The sequence below is a fragment of the Poecilia mexicana genome, unplaced genomic scaffold, assembly GCF_051168715.1.
Source record: "Poecilia mexicana isolate PSO_F unplaced genomic scaffold, ASM5116871v1 scaffold_7, whole genome shotgun sequence".
Taxonomy (NCBI): Eukaryota; Metazoa; Chordata; class Actinopteri; order Cyprinodontiformes; family Poeciliidae; genus Poecilia; species Poecilia mexicana.
Window position 1 is genome coordinate 21417808 of NW_028263376.1, and position 20773 is coordinate 21438580.

Genomic DNA, 20773 nt, shown 5'->3' on the forward strand with positions numbered 1-20773 from the left:
ACACACATACATATACACACACACACTTAATATATATATATATATATATATATATATATATATATATAATACACACACACACTTAATATATATATATATATATATATATATATATATATATATATATATATATATATATATATATATATATATATATATATATACATTTTTTTAAGGAGAAAAATATATACTGATGATAATGTATTTCTATCCTTTATGGTGATTATGCGGACGGAAGTCAAGTTCACTTGTGTATTGTCCATATCAACTCGGGCACATGGTATATTTCTCAGTCTATCTTCTTTCCTTTTGCGTTGGAGGTGAGATTTTGATGTTTCTCCTCAGTTTGTCCCAAGCTGAATCTCTGTAACAGTTCCACAGCAAACAAGGGAACCACCTGGCCAAGAGGAAACAGAGAAACAGTCCATTACTGTGTCTGTAAGGACATCTACTGGCCAAAAATATCACTCTCACGCGCCTCTCACACAGCCGAGATTCTGATCTTCATGTGCGAAATCCAGCTTTAGAAAAGTCCTGCTCAATTAATCCGAGTTTGTGTGTAAAATCAAAATTGTCATTGTTAACATTTTTTCATTGGAAATATATTTCTTAAAAGCAAAACAATTCCTATAGGTTACACATAATGCAGTAGAATCACATAAAATAATGGTGAAAAGAACTTGAAAGTAAGACGCAATAAATGCTGAGAAAGTCAATGAAACGGCTGACAGACAGTAATCCTCCTTCCTGACATGTAATAATATTTGATTAATGTTAAGTAATGGCCACTGAGAAAGATGACGTCATTACTGATAGGAGCAGACCTTTGGAACGTTACCTTTTAAATGTCCTAATGAAACTAGTTACATTTATATTTCTAAACCACCAGTGGACATTTGGTCAAATATCTGGAAGTAGAAAGAACATTATTTCTTCATAAACCACCAGTGATCAGGTGCAACATTTCTGGCAGCGGAGTGAAGAAATTTGAAGAGGCTGTACAAAAATTAAGATATACTTGTAGAGAGTTTTAGAAAGACCGTGAATTCGCAGGTACACCCGCTAAGCACATTCATCAATCCATGTGGACAAGCTTCTTTATACAAGAGACAATCTGACAGTGTCCTAATAAAAAAAGGGTTTATCGCAAAGTATGCAACACCAAGCTTTTTATGTCCCTTTCCAACTCACATGTGCCATTATGAGCTTCCTGGTTTTAGGTACGTTCGGATCTGGATACTCTTCCCCAAAGCAGAGCTCGATCTCGTGTGAAGGTGTAGGCCCCTTTCCCTGTAAACTGTTCTGGAGTGCTGTAAATTATATATTCATGTTGGTGATTTAAGAAGAAATGTTTTTTTTTTTAATTAGAAACATTCAGTTTAGAATTTTAAATTGTATGCATCTTGTGTAATACCGTTTAGGAACGAGGGTACGTCCATCAGTTTGCAGGTTTTTTCACGTTCCAGTTTGTTTGGCCTGTCAGCATGCTGGGCCAAGGGACCACTCCAGTACACCCTGCCCTGGCAGAAGCGCTTGATAAACACCCCGTCTGGTGCCACCCACAATAGCACACCCCTTTCCAGGTGACAAAGAAGGCGATTCATCGCTTCTGCCAGGCAATCTGGAAGAGCTGCAGAGCCTGGGGAGGGGAAAGAAAGCTGCTGGGCAGAGCAGGGTCCGTAGATCTGTTCATTTCCCAAAGGAACGTGACCCTGGAGGATGAAGCATCCGTCTAGGCTCTCCGTGATCACTTTCGTCACTGTCTGGCCTTGGTACAACAGTCTCACCTCCATGCGAAAGTCTGTGCAAAAAAAAAAATGCAGTTAACGCCGATCAAGATCAGTGTGAAAGTACATACGTGCTAACGTATTGATATCTATTTGAATAATTCTGATTTTCTTACCGGTTATATTGAGGATGGGACTGAAGAAATTTACTGGATCAGGAACCTGAATTAGATTCTTTTTCTCTGTTATCTCACAGTACATGTGCTCCCTCATCAGGTCATCTGAAGAATAAAACACATGAGGACATACTCAAGTCGGCAAGTTTGGAGAGCAATTGCTGATGTTTTCATTTTTTGCAAATTCACAGATCCATGTGTTGTTGAAAATGATATTCAGTTGAGTTTAAAGCAAGATGATTACTATTTTGTCAATATACCAAACAGCAAGAGCATATATTAGTTGCTGGTTATTTGTATTTTTGTGGCGTACAGTTGTTGGCCACCCGTCATGTATTAATTCGTCTGGGATGAGAAGGTAGAGGGCACTTTGACAAACGACTATTTAAAAACATTGGCAATCTTTTTACCATTTTTAATATGGGTAAGTTTACATTATTTTATTGCTCTATAATTTTTAAAGAAATATTTCAAAACTACCAAGAAAAATAAATGAATGCACAACAAACAACAGGGTTTTCTGTAGATATGAAATGAAAATATGTTGGAATAATGTTGGGGGAGGAGAAGCACAGAACACCAACGTTCGAGCTGAATTAGTTATCGAAAGTACTGTAGCCTTAATATTTTTAAACATTCCTTCAAATATATAATCAAAAATATGACCAGGTGGAAAAGAGCAGATTAAAATCACTCAAATACATGTTATTGCCCATTTAACCTAAAACCATCGCAGAATCAGCTCTGATCAGGACAAAGTTGAATGTGGTCAGCTACAGGTATTAAAGTATATTAAAGTTTTAAAAAGATCCAGAGAGACCTGTGTGGAGCATGGACTATAACATAAAGCTACTTCTCACCAACTCGCTGCATTCTGCTGCTCAGATGGGTGAACAAAGTGTTTAGAATAATTAGGAAGTGTTTCTAGTTGCAGACTACGTGAACAGTCATGGTGTGACAACTAAAGGAGCAACACCCATCGATTTTATTGACGTATTGCTCGTATAAAACTACAGTGAGAAACCACAGGCAGAATGCCTCCACACTTTGTCCAAACAGAAATTAATCAGCATTTTATAATGTGTTACTCTATAAAACAAGGTCCTGATCTCAGGCCCAACTGATTCTCTCCCAAACACGAGGTAATGGCATACTTAGAATGTCAGATCACTAAAAAAAACAAAACAAAAAAAAAACACATAAGTTAACAAAGACACCAGTCAGAAAGAATATTGCTGATCATATATAGTTTGTTGGAAATAACATGGGCAAATTTAGAATACTGTCTCGGTGTAAGGTCATGTGAATAAATAGATCTAAAAAATCCAACTGGTTTAAATGTCAGGATTTCATTTTTTTTGCAGAAAGAAAAACACTGCTTTCCAGTCCAACCTTATTAATCCTGTGCAGTAGAGTGTTATTAGAGTTATTTAGCAAAAGTATCTGCATCTAAGCCAGATGCCTTGACATTGTTGATGGAACAATACAACCTGACATTTATTGGTAATCTCAACCTCTACAGGAAAACATCAAAACATCTTTCTGAAAAGAAATGTGACACATGTACACTGCAATTTTATTCATATCACTTATACTTCTTTTTTTACATTTTGTAACTTTATAAGTATCTATTTTGTATTCACACTGCTTTACTATCCTATCCTTAAATAAAAACCAGCCACTGCAAACAATTCCCTTCAAAAGTCACAGAGTTAGTAAATGGATTGCATCTGTGTAATATTAGATTGTAGCTTAGATACAGCTGTTCTGCGAAGGCACTTGCCATCTTACCAAGACATGACTGTCTATCTTAATTGGATAAAGAGAGCATTAATCAAAGAAGCACTCAAGATGTCCATGTTAACTCTGGAAGAGCTTGGAACACCCATTAGTCTGGACTTTAACATCTCTCATTTGAAGTTTGCTACAAGTCACATAGGGAACACACCAAATCTGTGGAAGAAGGAAACCTAACTCAAAAGATTTGGCCTACACGCAAAGCTCTTTTTACAGCTGAAATATAACACAGTTTGGGGAAAAAAAAATCTTTCAGAGGCTGCAAACATTTGATATCTACAAAATTTTTTCACAGACTTCAGTTATTTGCAAAGAAAATAAACAATTGTTTCTGAGATGCCCGAAGCTGTTAAAGACATCCCAAAAGACTTGCTAGTTCCAAAAGAAATGTTGACACAGGCAGCTGAATGCAAATGAACATCTCACTATTCCAATTTATTTGGATAAAATATCCTTTTGCCTACCACTATGCTACACTTTGTGTTAGTTTATCACATAAAACAGATTCAGATTTGTGGCGATAGTGAGACAAAATGTAAAAAAGCTATGGCGCCGCCGTAAAGTAAAGGTAATTTGTCTTTTCACAAAATCAGTGCTAACAGACAAGCCTTTACAACTAACCAACAATTAACTAGCAGATATGCTTCCAGCTATTGTTGTGCTTGTTATGTGACCATAATCCCACTCTCTAAAAGTTAGACTTTGCTGCCAATAAAACAGGGTAGAAAAATCCTTTACCTCATTATCTAGCATGTGTCATATCGCCTTTCAAACATGTGTATCTGCTTTCAGAGTGAATTGCCTGACATTTGAAAACCAGCGCATGTTGCACAATAACAGAACCTATCAGAACCAAAACCAGAAGTGAAACCTAACTTATAATATTGCATTAGAGTCATTCAGTTGTTTTAACTTAAGAATGCAAGAGAAAGACCAAGAACGTCTCCCCAAAGACATTTGTGCACAAACACCCACTTGTGATATCCTTTTAGACTAAGGGAGTTTCAGAAAGGAGAACAAGTCTGGTTGATGTCATAACAACATCAACATGCCTTAAAATTCAAAATTCATACCTTGAATAAAACTTTTATATAAACAAAAATAAAAACTAAATTAAAAATAAATAAATTACACATCAGAGAACATTTTTCACAAAATCATCTCAGCAGATCAAATCCTAAATTACTTCCAAAAACTTAATCTACATTCATCTATGATCATCCTACACATTTTATAGGAGAAGTATGTGTTTGGTGAAGCTATGACGCTTTAAAGTTACTGATCCAGGCATGTTTTGTATGTAAAAAGGCCAGAAAAAAACTTTTTATTAAAACTATTATTTAGTTGGTAAAGTCTGTGTTGCTGGTGGATAGATGACGGAAATATACACGTCTGCAAAAAATTAAGAGACCACTTAAATTTATCGGTTTCTCTGATTTTATTTCTTATAGGTATTTGTTTGAGTAAAATGAACATTGTTCTTTTATTCCGTGAACTACTGAGAACATTTCCAATTCCAATCAAAAATTTAGTATTTATTTGCAGAAAATGAGAAACGGTCAAAATAACAAAAAAGATGCAGTGCTTTCAAATATGGCAAAGAAAACAAGTTCATATTCATTTAGAAACAACAATTGCAATGTTTTAACTCAGGAAGAGTTCAGAAATCAATATTTGGTGGAATAACCATGAGGTTTTTTTCGGTGGGGTTCAATGCAGTGGTCTCTTAATCTCAGTCAATTCAAAATGTCTTAGAAAAGTTCATTTATGTGTTATTCTAATTTTCAGAGAAACTGAATTTTGAGTTTTCATCGATTATGAGCCATAACAATTCAAACTAGAGGAAACAAGTACTGGCAAGGAGTAGCACTTTACTGAAACAATTGAACTTTTCAGTGATATTCATTTAGTGGCATTTGCAGATGTGCATTACGGCCAAGAGGAATTTCTAGCATATTTGTGTTTGTAACTCTTACCAGCACAAGGTTTTTCTTCTTTGTGAGCTTGAAGCTCTTCCTTTTGACACTGAAGTGAGAAAAACAGATACCAAAGTTAAGGAAGCATCTAATAAAGATTGGAGCAGGAAGACTTGATCATCGAGATTTTCCCCTACCTAGCCTAAAGACATGTTTTCAGAAGGAAGATTTGCAGTTCAAGTTCAGTACTACTGTTAAATTCAGAAGCTGACTATATCTACCTCTTTTTACTATCACTGATCTTAAATTGACTCGTCATATATTCATAAATCCCTTTGTGAAACTCCAAATTATTCATCAGCTGTCAGAAGTGACCTTGATGTGAAGTGAGTTTTTCCCTGCCACCCCAACCAACCAAACCACTCAAACCGTCCACGCCAACCAAAAGTATTCATTGTGCCTCGAGACACATTTTATAATTGCTGTCTCGTTGTCTGTATGAGTGTATTTCTCATCTTACCTGATTTTCCGGATAACCAGGGCTTCTTGGAGATAATTTCACCTGCTTGAAGACATATTTTGTCTGAGGATGTGCTGTGAGAGAGAGGATAGTAGTGAGCACAAGTAAGCCCAGACACAACAGTTTGAATTCAGAAAACAAAACAGAAAAGACAATGTCGGTTTGACCAAAGCTAATTATTAGATTTTTTTTGTTGTTGTTGTTGTTTTGTTTTTTTTTTTACCTCCCGGCTTTGACAAGCAGACATCCTGTTCAATTCGGTAGACCTTGTACGGTTCAGTGATGTCCAACTGGTTGCGTTCAGGAACTTCCTGGAAGTCGGTGCTCTTGTTAAGTGCACAACGGAGTCGGGTTTTCCACATTGTGGGATCAGCTCGATCCCTGCCCTCCTTGTATTTGCCTTTATACACGGCCCAGGCCTGCGCAAAAGGATACTGACTCAGAAAACTATCCCAAAAAAAACGTACTGTGTAATACAATGAGAAGTAGAGAACTTTTTTTTTTCTCATCATATTAGCTTGAATAATATCAATCCATAATATATTCGAATCCTAAATAATCAGACTAAAAAACATCAAAAACATATAAAACCTATTTTCATTTCATTTTTGAATATATAAACATTTCCACCTCGTTCCTAGAAAACAACAACACAATACATATTTGAACAGGTCACATCATAATTCAAAGCAGGATTTTCAAGGAGGAGATCTAGATGTGCAGATACTAGACGCATCAACCACTCAGTCAGAGATCAGAATAAGACAATTTCTCCCTAATTAGCTCTGATTATGGATCAACAGCTCAAACAATAATAAAACAAATATTCCTGTCTTATTTTTCCAGATTTGTTAATAAATGAAAATCAGAAACTCCCACCATTTATTTATGTTAGGTTAATCTTCGTAACACCATAATTTGTCACATTTGACCAAATTCAAGGTTTTGGAAAGGTGCCGAAACGTCGTGTAATCCTAAAAACCTTGAATGTCATTGAAAAGGTATGTCATTATTGTTAGAGGGTGGCAGTATCTCACTGTGGTTTGCAAAGGCTTAGATTTATTTTAATTTGTTGGTATTAAAATAACTTTGATTTTTTATTTTTTATTTTTATCTTACTTTCCCCCTAGCGGACTTACAACCTAAACCTTTTATTCACCTTTAAAAAGTCCTGGACACGAAAAAAAAAAAAAAACATGCAATGGGATTTCAGAAAAAATAGTCAAATAGGTGCACTTTAACACTTACGACACCGAAGTTAAACATTTTATAAGTTTGCCTATATAACCACATGTCACGATAGCGTAATGACATATTTTGAGTAGGATTTTTAATTGAACTCAGTTTGGATTTCCTTCGCTTACCATTCGGAGGGAAATCAATGTTTTGCCCCCATTTCAGAGCACAGTGAAATAATCTGGCTAAGAAACTGAAGACTTTTCGGAAAGTGAAACATAAAAAGTGTTGACCTTAAAGAGAGCCGCATCCTCCGTCTGCTTGTAGTCCTTCTTGGCTGCGTGCTTCCAGGGGATCCTGAACATGGTCTTGCCCTCATCCTCCCAGCACAGGCCTTCATATTTCCCACTCTCTACCTGAGCTACCAGCCACTCTTTCAGGTGCAACTTGGCTCCATCCATCTTCAGCACATGTTGCGTGTCACAAGAACAACAGTGCACGGTTCAGGACGGCTTCGGATAGGTTTACACCACTTTTACAAACATAAGATGCCTGTATTGTTTGGTCTATCACGCCACTCGAGCTCTCCTTCTGGCAAACAGAAAATAAAGGTCCAATAAGAAGTCAGCCAATGAAGCTGCTCAGTTTTACACCTACTGAGTTCATCGGAAAGTTAAATGGAGAAGTCGCAACTAAACTTCGGAGCGCTCCCACAAGCGAAAGCGAAAGCTTTGAAGCTATTTTTATGCTTTCGGTTTCCACACTTTGCTCTTTAGAACATTTAATCATTTCCAAGTAAGGTAACCTTGAGTATCTGATGGAATACTGTTGAAAAGATGAGCAAAAACTAAAATTAAGTGAAAATGTGTATTAGATATGCCGTAGATGTCTGCTTTCATTACAATAATTAAATTGACTTTAGAAAAAAAAAAAAAACTTATCCCAAAAACAGGAAAAGGAAAACGTATATGGAAGGTGTAATAATTACATATGCTAATACAGAAAAGGAGACCCACCTATTAATTAGTGCCTAGAGGAGAACATAAGAAAACCTCACACACAGTTAAGCAAGCACACACATGCACGCAGCCACTCATAACGAAACGTTCCTGTGAAAATGAAAGTATGTAGGTGGTCAAACTCGTTTTTTTTTTTTTTTCATTTTCTGTCAGACGCTCCTCCACCTTTCCTACATAAAGGGGATGCGACCTTTCTTTTAAGTTTTCATTTCAGCTCGTTGTAGGCGTAAGATGGGACTGACAAAAAAAACAATGAAAGAAAAGAAACCGCAAGTTTCATTTAGATGACAAACACACTGAACACTTTCCACCAGCAGATGGCGGCATAGAGCTGTGTCGTTTTCACGTAGTAGTAAACTATTGCGCAGAAACTTTATATCCGACCGTCCTATCGGCACACCTGTTTTACTGCCTGTAAACACAGGCGTCGATTCAGCCAATCACATTTGCATTTAGGGAACAGGACACTGTGAAGACGTCTTGCTGAAGTTCAAATTGACTACTGGAATGGGGAAACAAAAACATTTAAGTGACTTTAAAAAAAAAAACAACATTATATTAAATATGTTCGCTTGTTATTTTAGCCATTTTTACTTTGTTTCTTTGCACAGATAGGTTTGTTAAAAGCTTCATCCAACCTGATGGCCAAATCACTATCTAGATCTCTATATTCTGAACTCAAATGCTGGAGCTGAAGACTTTGCGTCCCCTTCTTACTTCTTACGAGCCTTACACTAATACTTGAAGTCTGTGTTTCATGAGTAATTTTAGCAACTTTGAAGCACATCTTTAAAAATGAATGAGACTTTGAGAAGTTACAATTTCAGGAATTTGTGGAAGTTATATGGCACATTAGCCTGGCCATATGCAGTTCTGCTCGATTTAAATCTCGCTTAACAGGGCTTTCTCCCATTCACTTGGATTTCTCCTGTAGAATATCTACTGGGCAAATCAACAAATCGAAAGGGAAAGTTATGAACAATGTCATGTTTCTGTGCAAAGTAAATAGCGTAGAATAAGGAGCTGGTTTCTCCCATGGTCAAGGTATTTGCCCTTTATTTTTGTCACATGAAACAATATGTCAAGAATCAGTTTTGCTGCCTTTCTCCAATTTTATTGTGACAGTTCAGCAGTAAAACATAGTTGAAAAATTGGAGCCCACTTTGGAAGAGCTTAGCCTGCTCTCAATAAATAGGTGTTTATTTTTAAATACAACAGATTGTATTACAGCAGAGAAGTACAAACCTGAAAACATTGAGCACACAGAACAAGATGCTTGAAACAGCTATTTGTATTTCTAAAAATGTTCCTAATAAATGAGGCAATGCTTATGTCCAAAAATAATACAGCATTTTATACAGGAGAATAAAATAAACAAATCCAAATTGCAATGCAGGAAATAAATACACTTGCTATTTGTTTTTTTTTTTGGAAAAAAAACCCACATAATATTTACACAGTATTGTACATTGAGGGAATACAGAGTCCTCTATCTTCCTCTATCAGCCACATATTCATATATATAGTAAACATAATAAACTACAATGGTTATCATAATTGTTAAGATAACACATGGTTGACTGTGAATGAACAATTATACAGTACAGTCTATGCTTTATGTGTCTTGTACACACAGTAGAAAGCACAAACATGATTGTGTTTGTCGATGTGCATTTATGGGAAGAAATCATACAAGGAAATGTTCACTTTCAAATAAAGTAAGTAATTTTTTTTCTTGTTAGCCTCAAACTTATAAATGGAGCTCATGGTTTTTGAGAATGTTCTTTCAGCTATAAGAACAAAAATAAAAAGGAAAAAAAACAAAACAAAGAAAGATCACAGATATAAATAAAATAGAAAGCTGATCATATGAAAAAGTTAGGTAAAATAATTTGATTAATTACTTTTAAGATAAAGTTTTACAACTCATGGCATTGTCAAACATTTGACAAAAATTATACAAGTCTAAAAGAAGTATCTCCACATATTCAAATATGATCCTGCAGCATCAAGTCCTTGCAGACCTTAGCAAGTTGTAGCATCTTGGGAGAAAGCAAAGACAAAAAAACAAATAAATTGTGAAGGCATGAAAGGAAAGCACACAAGTGGACTTGTTCTCTGTCCCTCTCTTCTGTTGTCTATATTGTATCTTGTTTGGAGAATCACAAAGGAGGACATTAGTTTGCTGCTTCCTCTCTGCGGCTTGTTAAGACTTTATCCTGTGGCAGTGAAAATAAACTGAGTACAAATGGGTTTTTAAACTGAAACATTTCTATGTTGGTAGAGCGGGTTGCGTACATATAACAGAATACGGAAGAGGACTGTAGAGTGTTACAGCAGACAAATATACTGCCTTTAACTGTTTCAGATTAAAACAGCTAAAGAAAGAGCTAAAGAAGAGATCTGCAAATTTCTTAACAAAAAGTTTAATTGATAAGATTGATTTTCATCAGTAAAAATCAGTAAAGAACAGAGAATATCTATTTATCTGTTATTTAAACAGTGGTCGTAATTTCATATTTGTTTAGTTTATTTATAAAAAATGAGTAGCTGAATGAACATCTTCCACGAGCTCATACTCAATTTTTAAGTTGGATTTGTTTTGTAAATATTTGCTCCATTTTATGAACTTATGGTACTTATGGTCTTTCTCATTTGCTGCTTAAAATGACAGCAAAGCCAGGAACTACATGTTTATTTTTATTTTAAACAGACTTGGAGTTGAATTGCCCCTTTAAATAGAGTGAAATTCATGTTTGGCCTTACAAAAGTGTGTCTACACGAAATGCGCAAGCTGCTTTCCAATCCTGCAGCATTTTAAACGAGCGCCCTGTCGATTCTCCTCTCATCATGTGCGTATGTGTGCGTCCCTGTGAAGATGCTGGTGGTTCAGTGACAGCCACAAGCTCTGACGACCATGTTGCGGTACTTCTTCAGGATCACATTGGAGCTGTCGTCAAAGTAGAGCACAGAAATGGCATGGAGCTGTGTCGGCGCACAGCAAGGCTTAGGAACCGACTCAGGATTAACAAAATGAACCTAGAAGGGAGAGGAAGAGGAGGAGGAGGCCAGTTATGACAACATTTCTTACACACAAATCTCAGCTTTTCATGATTAATGCCCCAGAAAATCTGAGCCTGCAATGTTTGTGTCCCAAACCTTCCACGGCCAAATAAGTGATGAGAGATCTAAGGCAGCACATGTCTGTTGCGTTTTCTTCCTTGGTTTTACAGCTACTCACAAGTGTTTGTACAATGGCGTGGTTTGTGGCGTTCATGTAGGAGTTCAGCGGGAAGGCACACTCTCCCTCGCAGTAATATGCAGCATATCCTTCAGGAGCAATGATCCAGTCCTAAAAGAAAATGACAGAAGTCCAGACAGACTTATGGGTTTTCTTGTCCTTTTTGTTAAGCTTTGAAAACTGACTCAGAGAACTTGTGAGACAATTTTAATTTCTATCCCTACATGGGGATATGCAAACATAACATAACATTGTTAACTTAAAAAAAGTAACAAAAATGACTTCACAAAGCTGCCCCAAAAAAGAAAGGCTAAGATTAAACCCCAGATGCGAGTTTGCTCACTGTCTGAGTTCCTCATGTTTCCAGAAAGAAACAAAAAAAAATGTTTTAATCTAGTCACATTTTTATATTTTAGGCCAGTAAAATGCTGGACTTTGTGCCAATTTCTACAGTTCCAAGTAATCTTGGCGAGTATTGTTTTTATACCTGCCATCCTAAGTCACGGAAACTGACGTAGAGCTCATGCTTCTTGCACGCCTGCTTCTGATCAGTGCTGCTGTTTTCTAGGGACATAACAAAGACAAAAGCAGAGAATACACATTAGTGCGTTCAGTATAAAAGTACAGATCTACAGTCCACCACAAACTTCTTCAAGCCCCCTGGAAGGTTTTCAACATTTATCACATGACTATCAACAACAGCTGAGATTTTATCTAATAGTCCAACTCAAAAAGAGCTTAGTTTGAATTGGAATAAAAATTGCACAAGGTTGTCAAAATGTAAAAGTAAAAGTGGGGCATGCATTTTTTCTGTTCAGCCACCTGAATACACGTACTTGCTGAACTGTAGATACTGAATATTAACAGACTGAAAATTCTTCCAATTCTCTTTTGCAAAATAGCAGATTTAATGAAAGATAAACAAAACTGTTCAGGTAATGCCACGTGTTAAAAATGTATTTATCCCTATTTTTAACTCCTCCAGAGCTTTATCCCTAGCCTGTCTGTTGTGTTCCTTGGTTTACATGTTTATTGTCCTCTATAAAACTTTTGAGGCTTTCACAGAATTACTGGCTCTATCCTGAAATTAACCTCCACAGAGATGGACTCTGTTTGCTGGTTAAGTGACTTCTGGAAGCAATCGGTTGCATTTTGTTCACCAGATTTTAAGAAAAACATCAGCAACATTTTTTTTTTTTTTACTTTTGGAAACCATGTATTATTTTCCTTCAGTTGGTGGTTGCAACTTGACAAAATGCAAAACAGTTGAAAGGGTATGAAAACCTTTACAAGGCTCTGTAAATGTAGCAAGTGCTTAAAAATATACCTGTTCAAGCCAATAGCTGGGAAATGACCTCAATATGTTGCATCATTTTAGTATCATCATTTAACTAGTTTAAATAAATGGGCCACCATGCTTGGAGGTCAGTCTGCTGGGCTTCGAGTTTCCATTAGATGAAACAGATGTGCACACAACAGATCTCAGCCAGATTTACAACGGAAGACTTTTCATTTTCGCTCCTTTCTTCACTGGTTTTAGCATTCCTTTTTTTTTTTTTTTTTTTTTTAACAACACAGAAAAAAGAAGAGCCTGTTTTCTATCCATAAGTATCATTCTCCTCTTCTGGTGACCGGTGAGGCTCTGTGGTGCATTAGCTCTTGAAAGGGGCTCATGTTGGAAATGATTATGAGCGACTGGTTCTCATCATCCCGCTAAAGACCACTGGTATCCAAAGTTCCAAACAGACCCATTTGGCCCATGTGTCCAGGGCCTGGTTGCCCCACAGTGCACTGCAGATGTGTTCCACCATAAAAGCCTGTGCTGCCTTACCTCCAAGCGGGAAACTTGGCCCCAACCGCTCTGTAATGCTCGAGTAAATAAACAAAGACAGCAGAGCACTATTTGAAGCCTTACAGTCTAATGTTTCAGGACTTCACATAAACACAGCACACTCACACCCTCAAAACAAAGGTCTTTAATGTGTCTCAAATGCTGAAACCTTTCAGTGTCCTTTTTGAAAATGTTGTGAGTCTGTATGCTGTGAGTACACACGCAGAACCAGGAAACTATTAAATAAGTGCCCTTTACTTTGTTCCTTCAGTGGGAACAGATCCATACAGTGCCTTGCGGAAGCATTCTCACCCCTTGAAACGTTCTTAATCCCATGTTATAATCACAGACAGCTCTGTGTTGCATCGGGATTTTTTTTTTTTGTGTGTGTGTGACAACTAGTAGTGCATAAATGTGAAGTGGAAGGAAGTTTCTTAAGGCTTGGATTGGTTTTACATAAACACATCCACACAAAAAGGATTTTTTTTTACTGTTCCCCTTCAACTCTGATGACTGTAATACAATGGAACCAGCTCCTTTCATAATCAGAGGTGTTCAGAAAAAAAAACAAAAAAAACAAAAAAAACAATTGAAGTTTAATGTAGAACATTAGCGAACAAACAGGATTATTTAGACCCTGAAACAGAGCAGAAAAAAACATTTTGAGCTTTGAACATATCAATAAGCACTCTTTGTTCCATCATCTGAAAATGGAAAGAGTATGGCTACTAACTGAGCAAGAACCAACCATGAGCCCAATATGAGAAACATGAGAAGTGCGCTACCAGCCTTTGGCCCACATACAAAACGTTATGCGTGTGAAGGGAACACAGCAAATGTGTGGAAGAGGTTGGTCAGATTAGACATGCAAGCAAAACAGTAAGTGTGGTTTAAAACTAACACTGAACATCACCCTGAACACACAAACACACAGTAAAACTAGTTTTTGGAGAGCATCATACTGTGGGTATGATCCTCTTTGGAAGGCACAAGAAACTTTGTTGATGGGATGGAGGACGGAGCTAGCGACAGGAATGTCCTGGAAAAATAAGGTGGCTTCAAAAAAATAGGTGTTTCAGTGCTTAAAATGTCCAGTCAGTGTTCAAACCAAAACCAACTTAAGTATTAGGGTTAAGACTTGAAAATGGATGTTCACATATATTCCCCATTCAGTTATGTTTAGCTTGAAATATAAGAAGAAGCAAAAAAAAAAAAAAAAACTGTAGTCCTTAATTGTAGAAAACTGGCAGACATACCTTAAAAGAATTGTAGATGTAAATGCAGCAAAGGGTAGTTATTATAGAGGGTAAATACTAATTTACATGTGAAAAATATATATTTTTCTTCCATTAGCTATGAGTTACTTTATGTAAAATAAACAAACGATTGTTGTAAGGAACCAAAATGCCAAAAACTTCAAATTGTAAAAATATTTTTTTCCAAACCACTGTAATGGACATGCATATTTCAGTCCATGAATTTGCATGATAGTCTACATAATGAGCACACACTGTCTGTGTTTACCTGCAACATTGGCCACTCTGAGAGCCTCTTGGCTCTTTGCCCCTTTGGACCGGTTAGGGTTGCGTTGTTTGCCCCCTCCGGAAGCTGAGCGGATGCTTCGCAGGTGCACTTCGGTTGCTTTGAAGAAGGCCACCATGAAGGGCTGTTTGCTCTGAGGTCCGGTGCGACCAATTAGCCCGGCCACACGAGGATTGATACTCTCTCCTGTTTGGGCGACAAAGTACAACAGTGCTACATGTGTCGACATATCATCTTATTTGGGAAAGTTTAATGTTTAAGCTTCTAAAATCAAGTAACTGCTGAGCTTGTAGCTTATCTCCTATGTGATCCTTTCCTCAGTGAAACTACTTTGGATGGTTTTACAAGCGAGATTCTCTTTTTGTGAATTCCTCTCCCTTTTTTTTCCACCCTCATCCCTTCTCTGCCTTCTCTCCAGTCCCTGCTGGCGACAGAAGGTCGTATGCACTTGTTTGTACACGCTCCCCTATAAAGTTTCCTACACAGTCTAACCTACAATCACGCGCAGATGAATCCGACGTGCCCAGCCCACCCTTTGCACAACCTGAAAGCAGTATCGTGTCTGTTTTCCTCATCTAACATGTAACATCCTGTCATCCCCAGCGAAGATATCGTTTTGTACATTGTCTTGCACTGAATGCTGTTTGTTGGGAAAGTTGTGTGGAGGCAAAACATTTGTGCCTCCAGATAACTAATGCCTCCTAAGATAACACGGGGTATTTTTCCGCATGCCTGCTAATGATGCTGAGGGTATGACCGATGATGACGCTGATGAATGATGAGGTGATGACAGATGAAAGGCACAGTCTGATATATCTCCTCTGTGTACACGCAGACAACCCATCTGAGTTGTGTCGTAATGCTAGCCCTCATGTTTGTTGGACTGCGCTACGATGGATGCAGCTCACTTGGGTTTGTTAGGCTTACACTTGAACACAGCTGGAGCTCTTACAAAATGTTTATTCGGAGCACATTTTATGGTCTACTAAGTAGAAACTGGTTACTACACTCACTTAATAAGATAAATAGTTTAGGGCAAACATGTTCAGGGGCTGTTTCTCTTAGCGCTGTTTACAAGAATATTCGAGTAACAGTAAAATTATGGCCTCGGTTTAACTGAACATGAGATTTTTTTTTTAATCTGCACTGACTGCCATGGACATACACAATATTTCCTTTCCCTTTTCATTGAAGCTACGTAACCCCTTTCCTCTATGTATGCGGTGTCTCAGCCTCACAAAGCAAATAGCATTGCCAATGAAAACATGTCAATTAACTAAAGAATGTGAGTACATCCCAGACCTCACAATATAAATATAGCATTACAAAAATGTTTTTGCCTCTTTTCAGATTTCTTCTGAATTTGCTTTCTTTTTGTCATATACTGGTGTTTCAGATCTGCTCGTTTTAATCTGAGGCAAGATTAATAATAATCTCAGACAATAAGGAAACAAGTTTTGGAAGGCAGTGCTGTACTGATGAGGACTGTAAATGTGTTTTTAAGCTACACAGCTACAGTCACAATGGGTGATATTCTATTTCCTACTTTTTAATCACATCCTCTTTAAAATGAATCATGGTTTACTGTAAAACTCCTTGTGAAAGACTTGATGAGACACTGTAGAGACTTTATTGGTCTTCCTGAGAATGCCTGCAATTGGCGGAGTTGGCAGTGCTCTTGCCTTGTCACAAGACAATCCTGGGTTCAAATCCAGATCTTTCTGTCTTCTACAATCCAATAAAAAAATTCTGTTAGATTAATTTGTCTCTCTAAAATAGCACTTAGGTACGACTACGTGTGAATGGTTGTGTGTCTCTTTGTTGCCCTTTGTTAGACGGGCTGAGGACTGGAGAGATGCGATTGCCAGCTGAAGATATGCAGTAACCATCACCCTCGACCCTACAAGGAAGAGTGGGTAGTGGACAGACGGACTATTCTTATATAAACAACCGTTTCATTTTCATTGCATCTACAGAGTTCATATCCCGAACTTGTGCCTTTCCCTCCTGCTCTTCTTCAGCTTTTCCTCATCCAGAAAATAGAGAATCCTTTTCCATTCCAGTAATCAACTGCCTCACCATTTAAGCCTCTCTGATGTGTCATTTTATTGTGCAGTCAGCTTTGCCCCTGTCATGCATTCTGTTAGGGCCCGGTCTCTGCCAACTTTTCTTGAGTTTTTTTGTTTTTTTTTTGGAATTTTTTTCTGTGTTTCGTTTCACATAACACATCCTCTTTGTTACTGATAGTTTTGTATTTGCTTATTTCATGAAAGGTTCATTCATTCCTCTTTGCATGCCTGGGATTTGTTTTTCGCTTCGCTCTGAATTTGGGTCCCAAAGACAAAAGCCAAATCATGAGTTTCCTTAGCTGCTTTTGTGCATGTAAAAAATTCTACTGTCAGTGAAGCCCACATTGTTTAAAAGAAATTTAAAAAATAAAAAAAATAGATGAAGATAAGAGAGGATAACTAGTTAAACAATAACAAAATAGATTTTTTGTTTTTTTGAAAAATGTAATTTACAATTCCACATTTGTAAATGTTTGGTGACACCAAAAGACAATTTATGACACACACCAACACAGTATGAAGCACTTTTCAAAACATCAAGAAAGAATAAACAGAGAAAAGAAAAGCAACAGGACATGAAAAAAAAACGTTTTTAAAACCACAGGAAAACCAAAACCACCATCGCATTTCATCAAATGCAGTTTGTTTTTGTTCATAAATGTTTCAAAAATGTGTATTGGTTCCAAACGTTTTCATGTTAACAAATACATTAGATTATTAAAAGATGTTTCTGTGCAGCTTACTGCTCTTTTAATAGTTCAGAGCCAACCGCAGCGCTCATGCGCAAAGGTGTGAAGCTCTCTTTCTGCAGATGCTTCCTTTTTAAATCTGTCAGCAGACATTTTATGATTTTTTTTCCCTACTACGTATACCTTTTTCTGTTTCTTTTTGCTTCTCTTTAACATGTCACTGTGCAAAAATCACTTTATGTAACAGACTTATCTGACATGAACGTCTCTCACCGTTTGCGGTCTCCAGGGCCAGCTGCAGACCGAGGTTTCTGCTGGGGTTCAGCACCCAGTGGTTACTGGTGGCTGTAATGTCAAATACCAACCAGCCCTCCTCTGCTGCCCAGATCACCCTGGAATCTAGCAGAAAGAGATCTGATTCCCTGAAGGGAAACAAAAAAATAGAACTAGAAGTTAGATATGGACAGTCATGTGGAAAGAAATTAATTGTAAATGAGTGACTGACTGAAGCAAAAAGTCGTGGAATGTAGAGAGAGGATTGTACTGGTGTGTCAAAGTGAAACAAAGAGAGTGATGGAGGGAGGTGAGGAGGGCTCCAGATGGCGAGGCCCAGGGGAGCACTTCATTTTCTTAATTGACAATAATAGCTTTATAAACGGGCGGTCCTTTCATATGGTACACACAGTCCATCACAGACTGGAATTCAGTGGGCGAACCAAAAAGCGTACAGGGGAGAAAAGGAGAAGCAAAAAAAACACAGCTGTGAAAAAGGAACAAAAAAAAGCTGTGAGAAAAGTAGCGGAAGAAAATAGTGCATATCAAAGTCGATGCTATTGTCGAACTTTGTGGTTTCTAATCTTTCGCCATTTGAGAGTAAAAATCCCTTGTTCTTCATTTGGGCATTCATGCATCCCGACCTATTTTCTGACTGAGCAGATAGTGTGTCACAGAGTCCTGGTCCATTCATGTATACAAGCCTTTCCCTGGCAGAGGAATAAATGAGTGTGTTGTTCCCTCCAGACAAACGAAAGGCCCAAGCAGCTGAGTTACACGCCTTCTGGCAAAGCCTTTAGTTCAGAAATTCAGAAATGCTTTGTGTAAAACTCTGCCAAAAATCAAAGCTTTGATACCTTAATTTTGATTAAATGCTTTGTTTTGTAGGTGTTGCATTATGTGAATTTTGCAAAGATTATATTCACTGAAACCCCAAGAGGAAAGTCATTTATGTTGTAACACAAAATTAAATGGTTGAAAAATGAAACAAAGTCTTTTTTATTATTATTACTGAAAACAGCCAACAACTAATATGACTGCAATGGTCTAAAGTTACAGAAGAAGACCTAAATAACTACAGTTATGAAATCGGGGTCTTAAATTTATAACTTTTGTAACTTTTATGTGTGAAATCCATCAAGCTATTCATCCTTTAAAACAAAGCAATTACTTCCTTTTCGACTGGTATTATTTCCAAAGATTAGAGTTTGGAAAACTTTTACTATAGTGCTATTATGTTTTCTAATAATATAAATGCCGTAATAGCCATGCTTACCTTCGGGTAAGGTCAACTCACCTTACCCAGAGGTCAAATTGTTAACTGATTGTGGAAAAAAATACAAACTAAAACATTGTTCACAAAACAGAGATCTAAAATCCTGGACACCGTTTCACCACAGAACCACACATTGGAGCTCACTTGTCAGAATGTTCCTCCAACACCTGGTAGACGCTGATGCGGAAGGTCTCATTATCGTAGCTTTCATGGATGAAGTCTTTGAAAATACGAAACTCGGCAGCGGTGACGGCTTCACCCTCTGGGATTCGCGACAGATCGAATCTGAACTCTCGATGATGCCGCCGCACAGGTAGAAATTCCTTATCGTGTTCCACTGTAAAAAAAAAAAGCAAAAAAAAAAAAAAGCACAGAAACAAAAATAAGACAACGTTCCCAAATCAGACCAACTGGAGTAGTCCTTTGTGAGGTATGAAACAACCAAAGCGTATGTGGGTTTAGACGAGAGATGTAATATTTTGTATTAAAATTAATGATTGTCTTTCAAACTTAGTAAGGACCCGATATAAGATGTCAAACTCTAAGCCAGCGCCAGATTTGACAAACTGACAGATATATACGTTGGCTGATGACAGAAACATTCGTGAAGCGTTGCATTAAAAGCAACGCATCTGGCGAACACTGAGCCATGATAGAGAGATGCAAGCGGATTCTGACAGTTTTATGAGCCGCTTTTTTCCCTTTCTTTTTTTTTCTTTCACAGAGCCCCAGAGAGCCATCCGGTCTGCCCTTCATCTGGTTCTCATGAGTTGGGGGCTCCATGTTTGCTGTACCCCATCCCCACTGCCTCGTCATTCTTATTGCCACATCCCTGCTTTCCAGTCCATCCTGAGCCACCAGGAAGCCCCCTCCCTTAGCTTTGTTCCTCTTAAGTCACAGCAGGACATCCCCAGGGTGAAAAACTTTTGCCTATAGAGACTCATTCAGAAGTTTATCAATCTCTCTGTGCAATGGTAAATCCCATCTTGGATTCACGTTCAGGTTATTTTCATTTGAATTTCGTTTTCTCAAGAACTCAGCAAAACTTTGAATGTCAATAGCTAAATACGTTGCAGTGTTTGATAAATTAGAATCATAATCACATAAACAGTTACATAGAAAGATTAATACTTCCTTTTGCTGTACTTTCTTGATTTTACATGCAAATGTAATAAAACTTGGCAATAATTCTTCGTATAGTTTGTATGGCGCGTGCGAGCAGTGGTACTCTTGGTCTAGAACTGTTTTGGCACGTCCAAAAAATGTATAGAAATCTTGGTTATCTGGTGATCAAATTAAGTGAACTGAACAGTTTCTCTAGGCCCACATACCTTGTTTATTTCCTTTTTCCAGTCCTGTTTGCCAGCACTTGTATTTTATAACATTCTGGTTTACTATGAACAGGCCTAACTCGGTGCACCAATTAAGTCCACAAGCAGGGGTTTTTCACCTGGTCTGTTTTTATACCGTTGAGTCATGACTTCATTAAGGAAAGTAAATGTGGTGTTTTGGATGTTGTCC

At 37.5% G+C, this 20773-nt stretch overlaps 2 protein-coding genes across 2 annotated transcripts in view; both read right to left on the minus strand.

Annotated features, from left to right (window-relative positions):
- Window positions 1–114: 114 nt before the first annotated feature.
- Window positions 115–8500, minus strand: irf10 (interferon regulatory factor 10). Its single transcript, XM_014988441.2, has 9 exons — window positions 8329–8500; window positions 7606–7903; window positions 6360–6555; window positions 6137–6210; window positions 5677–5725; window positions 1904–2008; window positions 1415–1801; window positions 1192–1310; window positions 115–397 (listed from the first exon to the last, which is right to left on the minus strand). Exons 2-9 carry the CDS (start codon window positions 7771–7773, stop codon window positions 290–292), a joined length of 1206 nt encoding a protein of 401 aa, XP_014843927.1. The 5' UTR covers window positions 7774–7903; window positions 8329–8500; the 3' UTR covers window positions 115–289.
- Window positions 8501–9493: 993 nt separating this feature from the next.
- Window positions 9494–20773, minus strand: part of bmp7b (bone morphogenetic protein 7b) — a 30237-nt gene continuing 18957 nt past the window's right edge. Inside the window, exons 2-7 of the mRNA XM_014968799.2 lie at window positions 19397–19589; window positions 17977–18125; window positions 14928–15131; window positions 12060–12136; window positions 11573–11683; window positions 9494–11370 (exon numbers count right to left, since the gene is read on the minus strand). Coding sequence (XP_014824285.1) covers window positions 11221–11370; window positions 11573–11683; window positions 12060–12136; window positions 14928–15131; window positions 17977–18125; window positions 19397–19589 — 884 coding nt within the window. The 3' untranslated portion in view covers window positions 9494–11220. The remainder of the gene's footprint in view (window positions 11371–11572; window positions 11684–12059; window positions 12137–14927; window positions 15132–17976; window positions 18126–19396; window positions 19590–20773) is intronic.

Coding starts and splice junctions, on each gene's coding strand:
- irf10 (XM_014988441.2), bottom strand. CDS start 7,773: ATGGATGGAGCCAAGTTGCACCTGAAAGAGTGGCTGGTAGCTCAGGTA. Junction 1,311..1,414: donor CGTACCCTCGTTCCTAAACG/GTATTACACAAG, acceptor TATAATTTACAG/CACTCCAGAACAGTTTACAG. Junction 398..1,191: donor GGAAGCTCATAATGGCACAT/GTGAGTTGGAAA, acceptor CCTCTTGGCCAG/GTGGTTCCCTTGTTTGCTGT.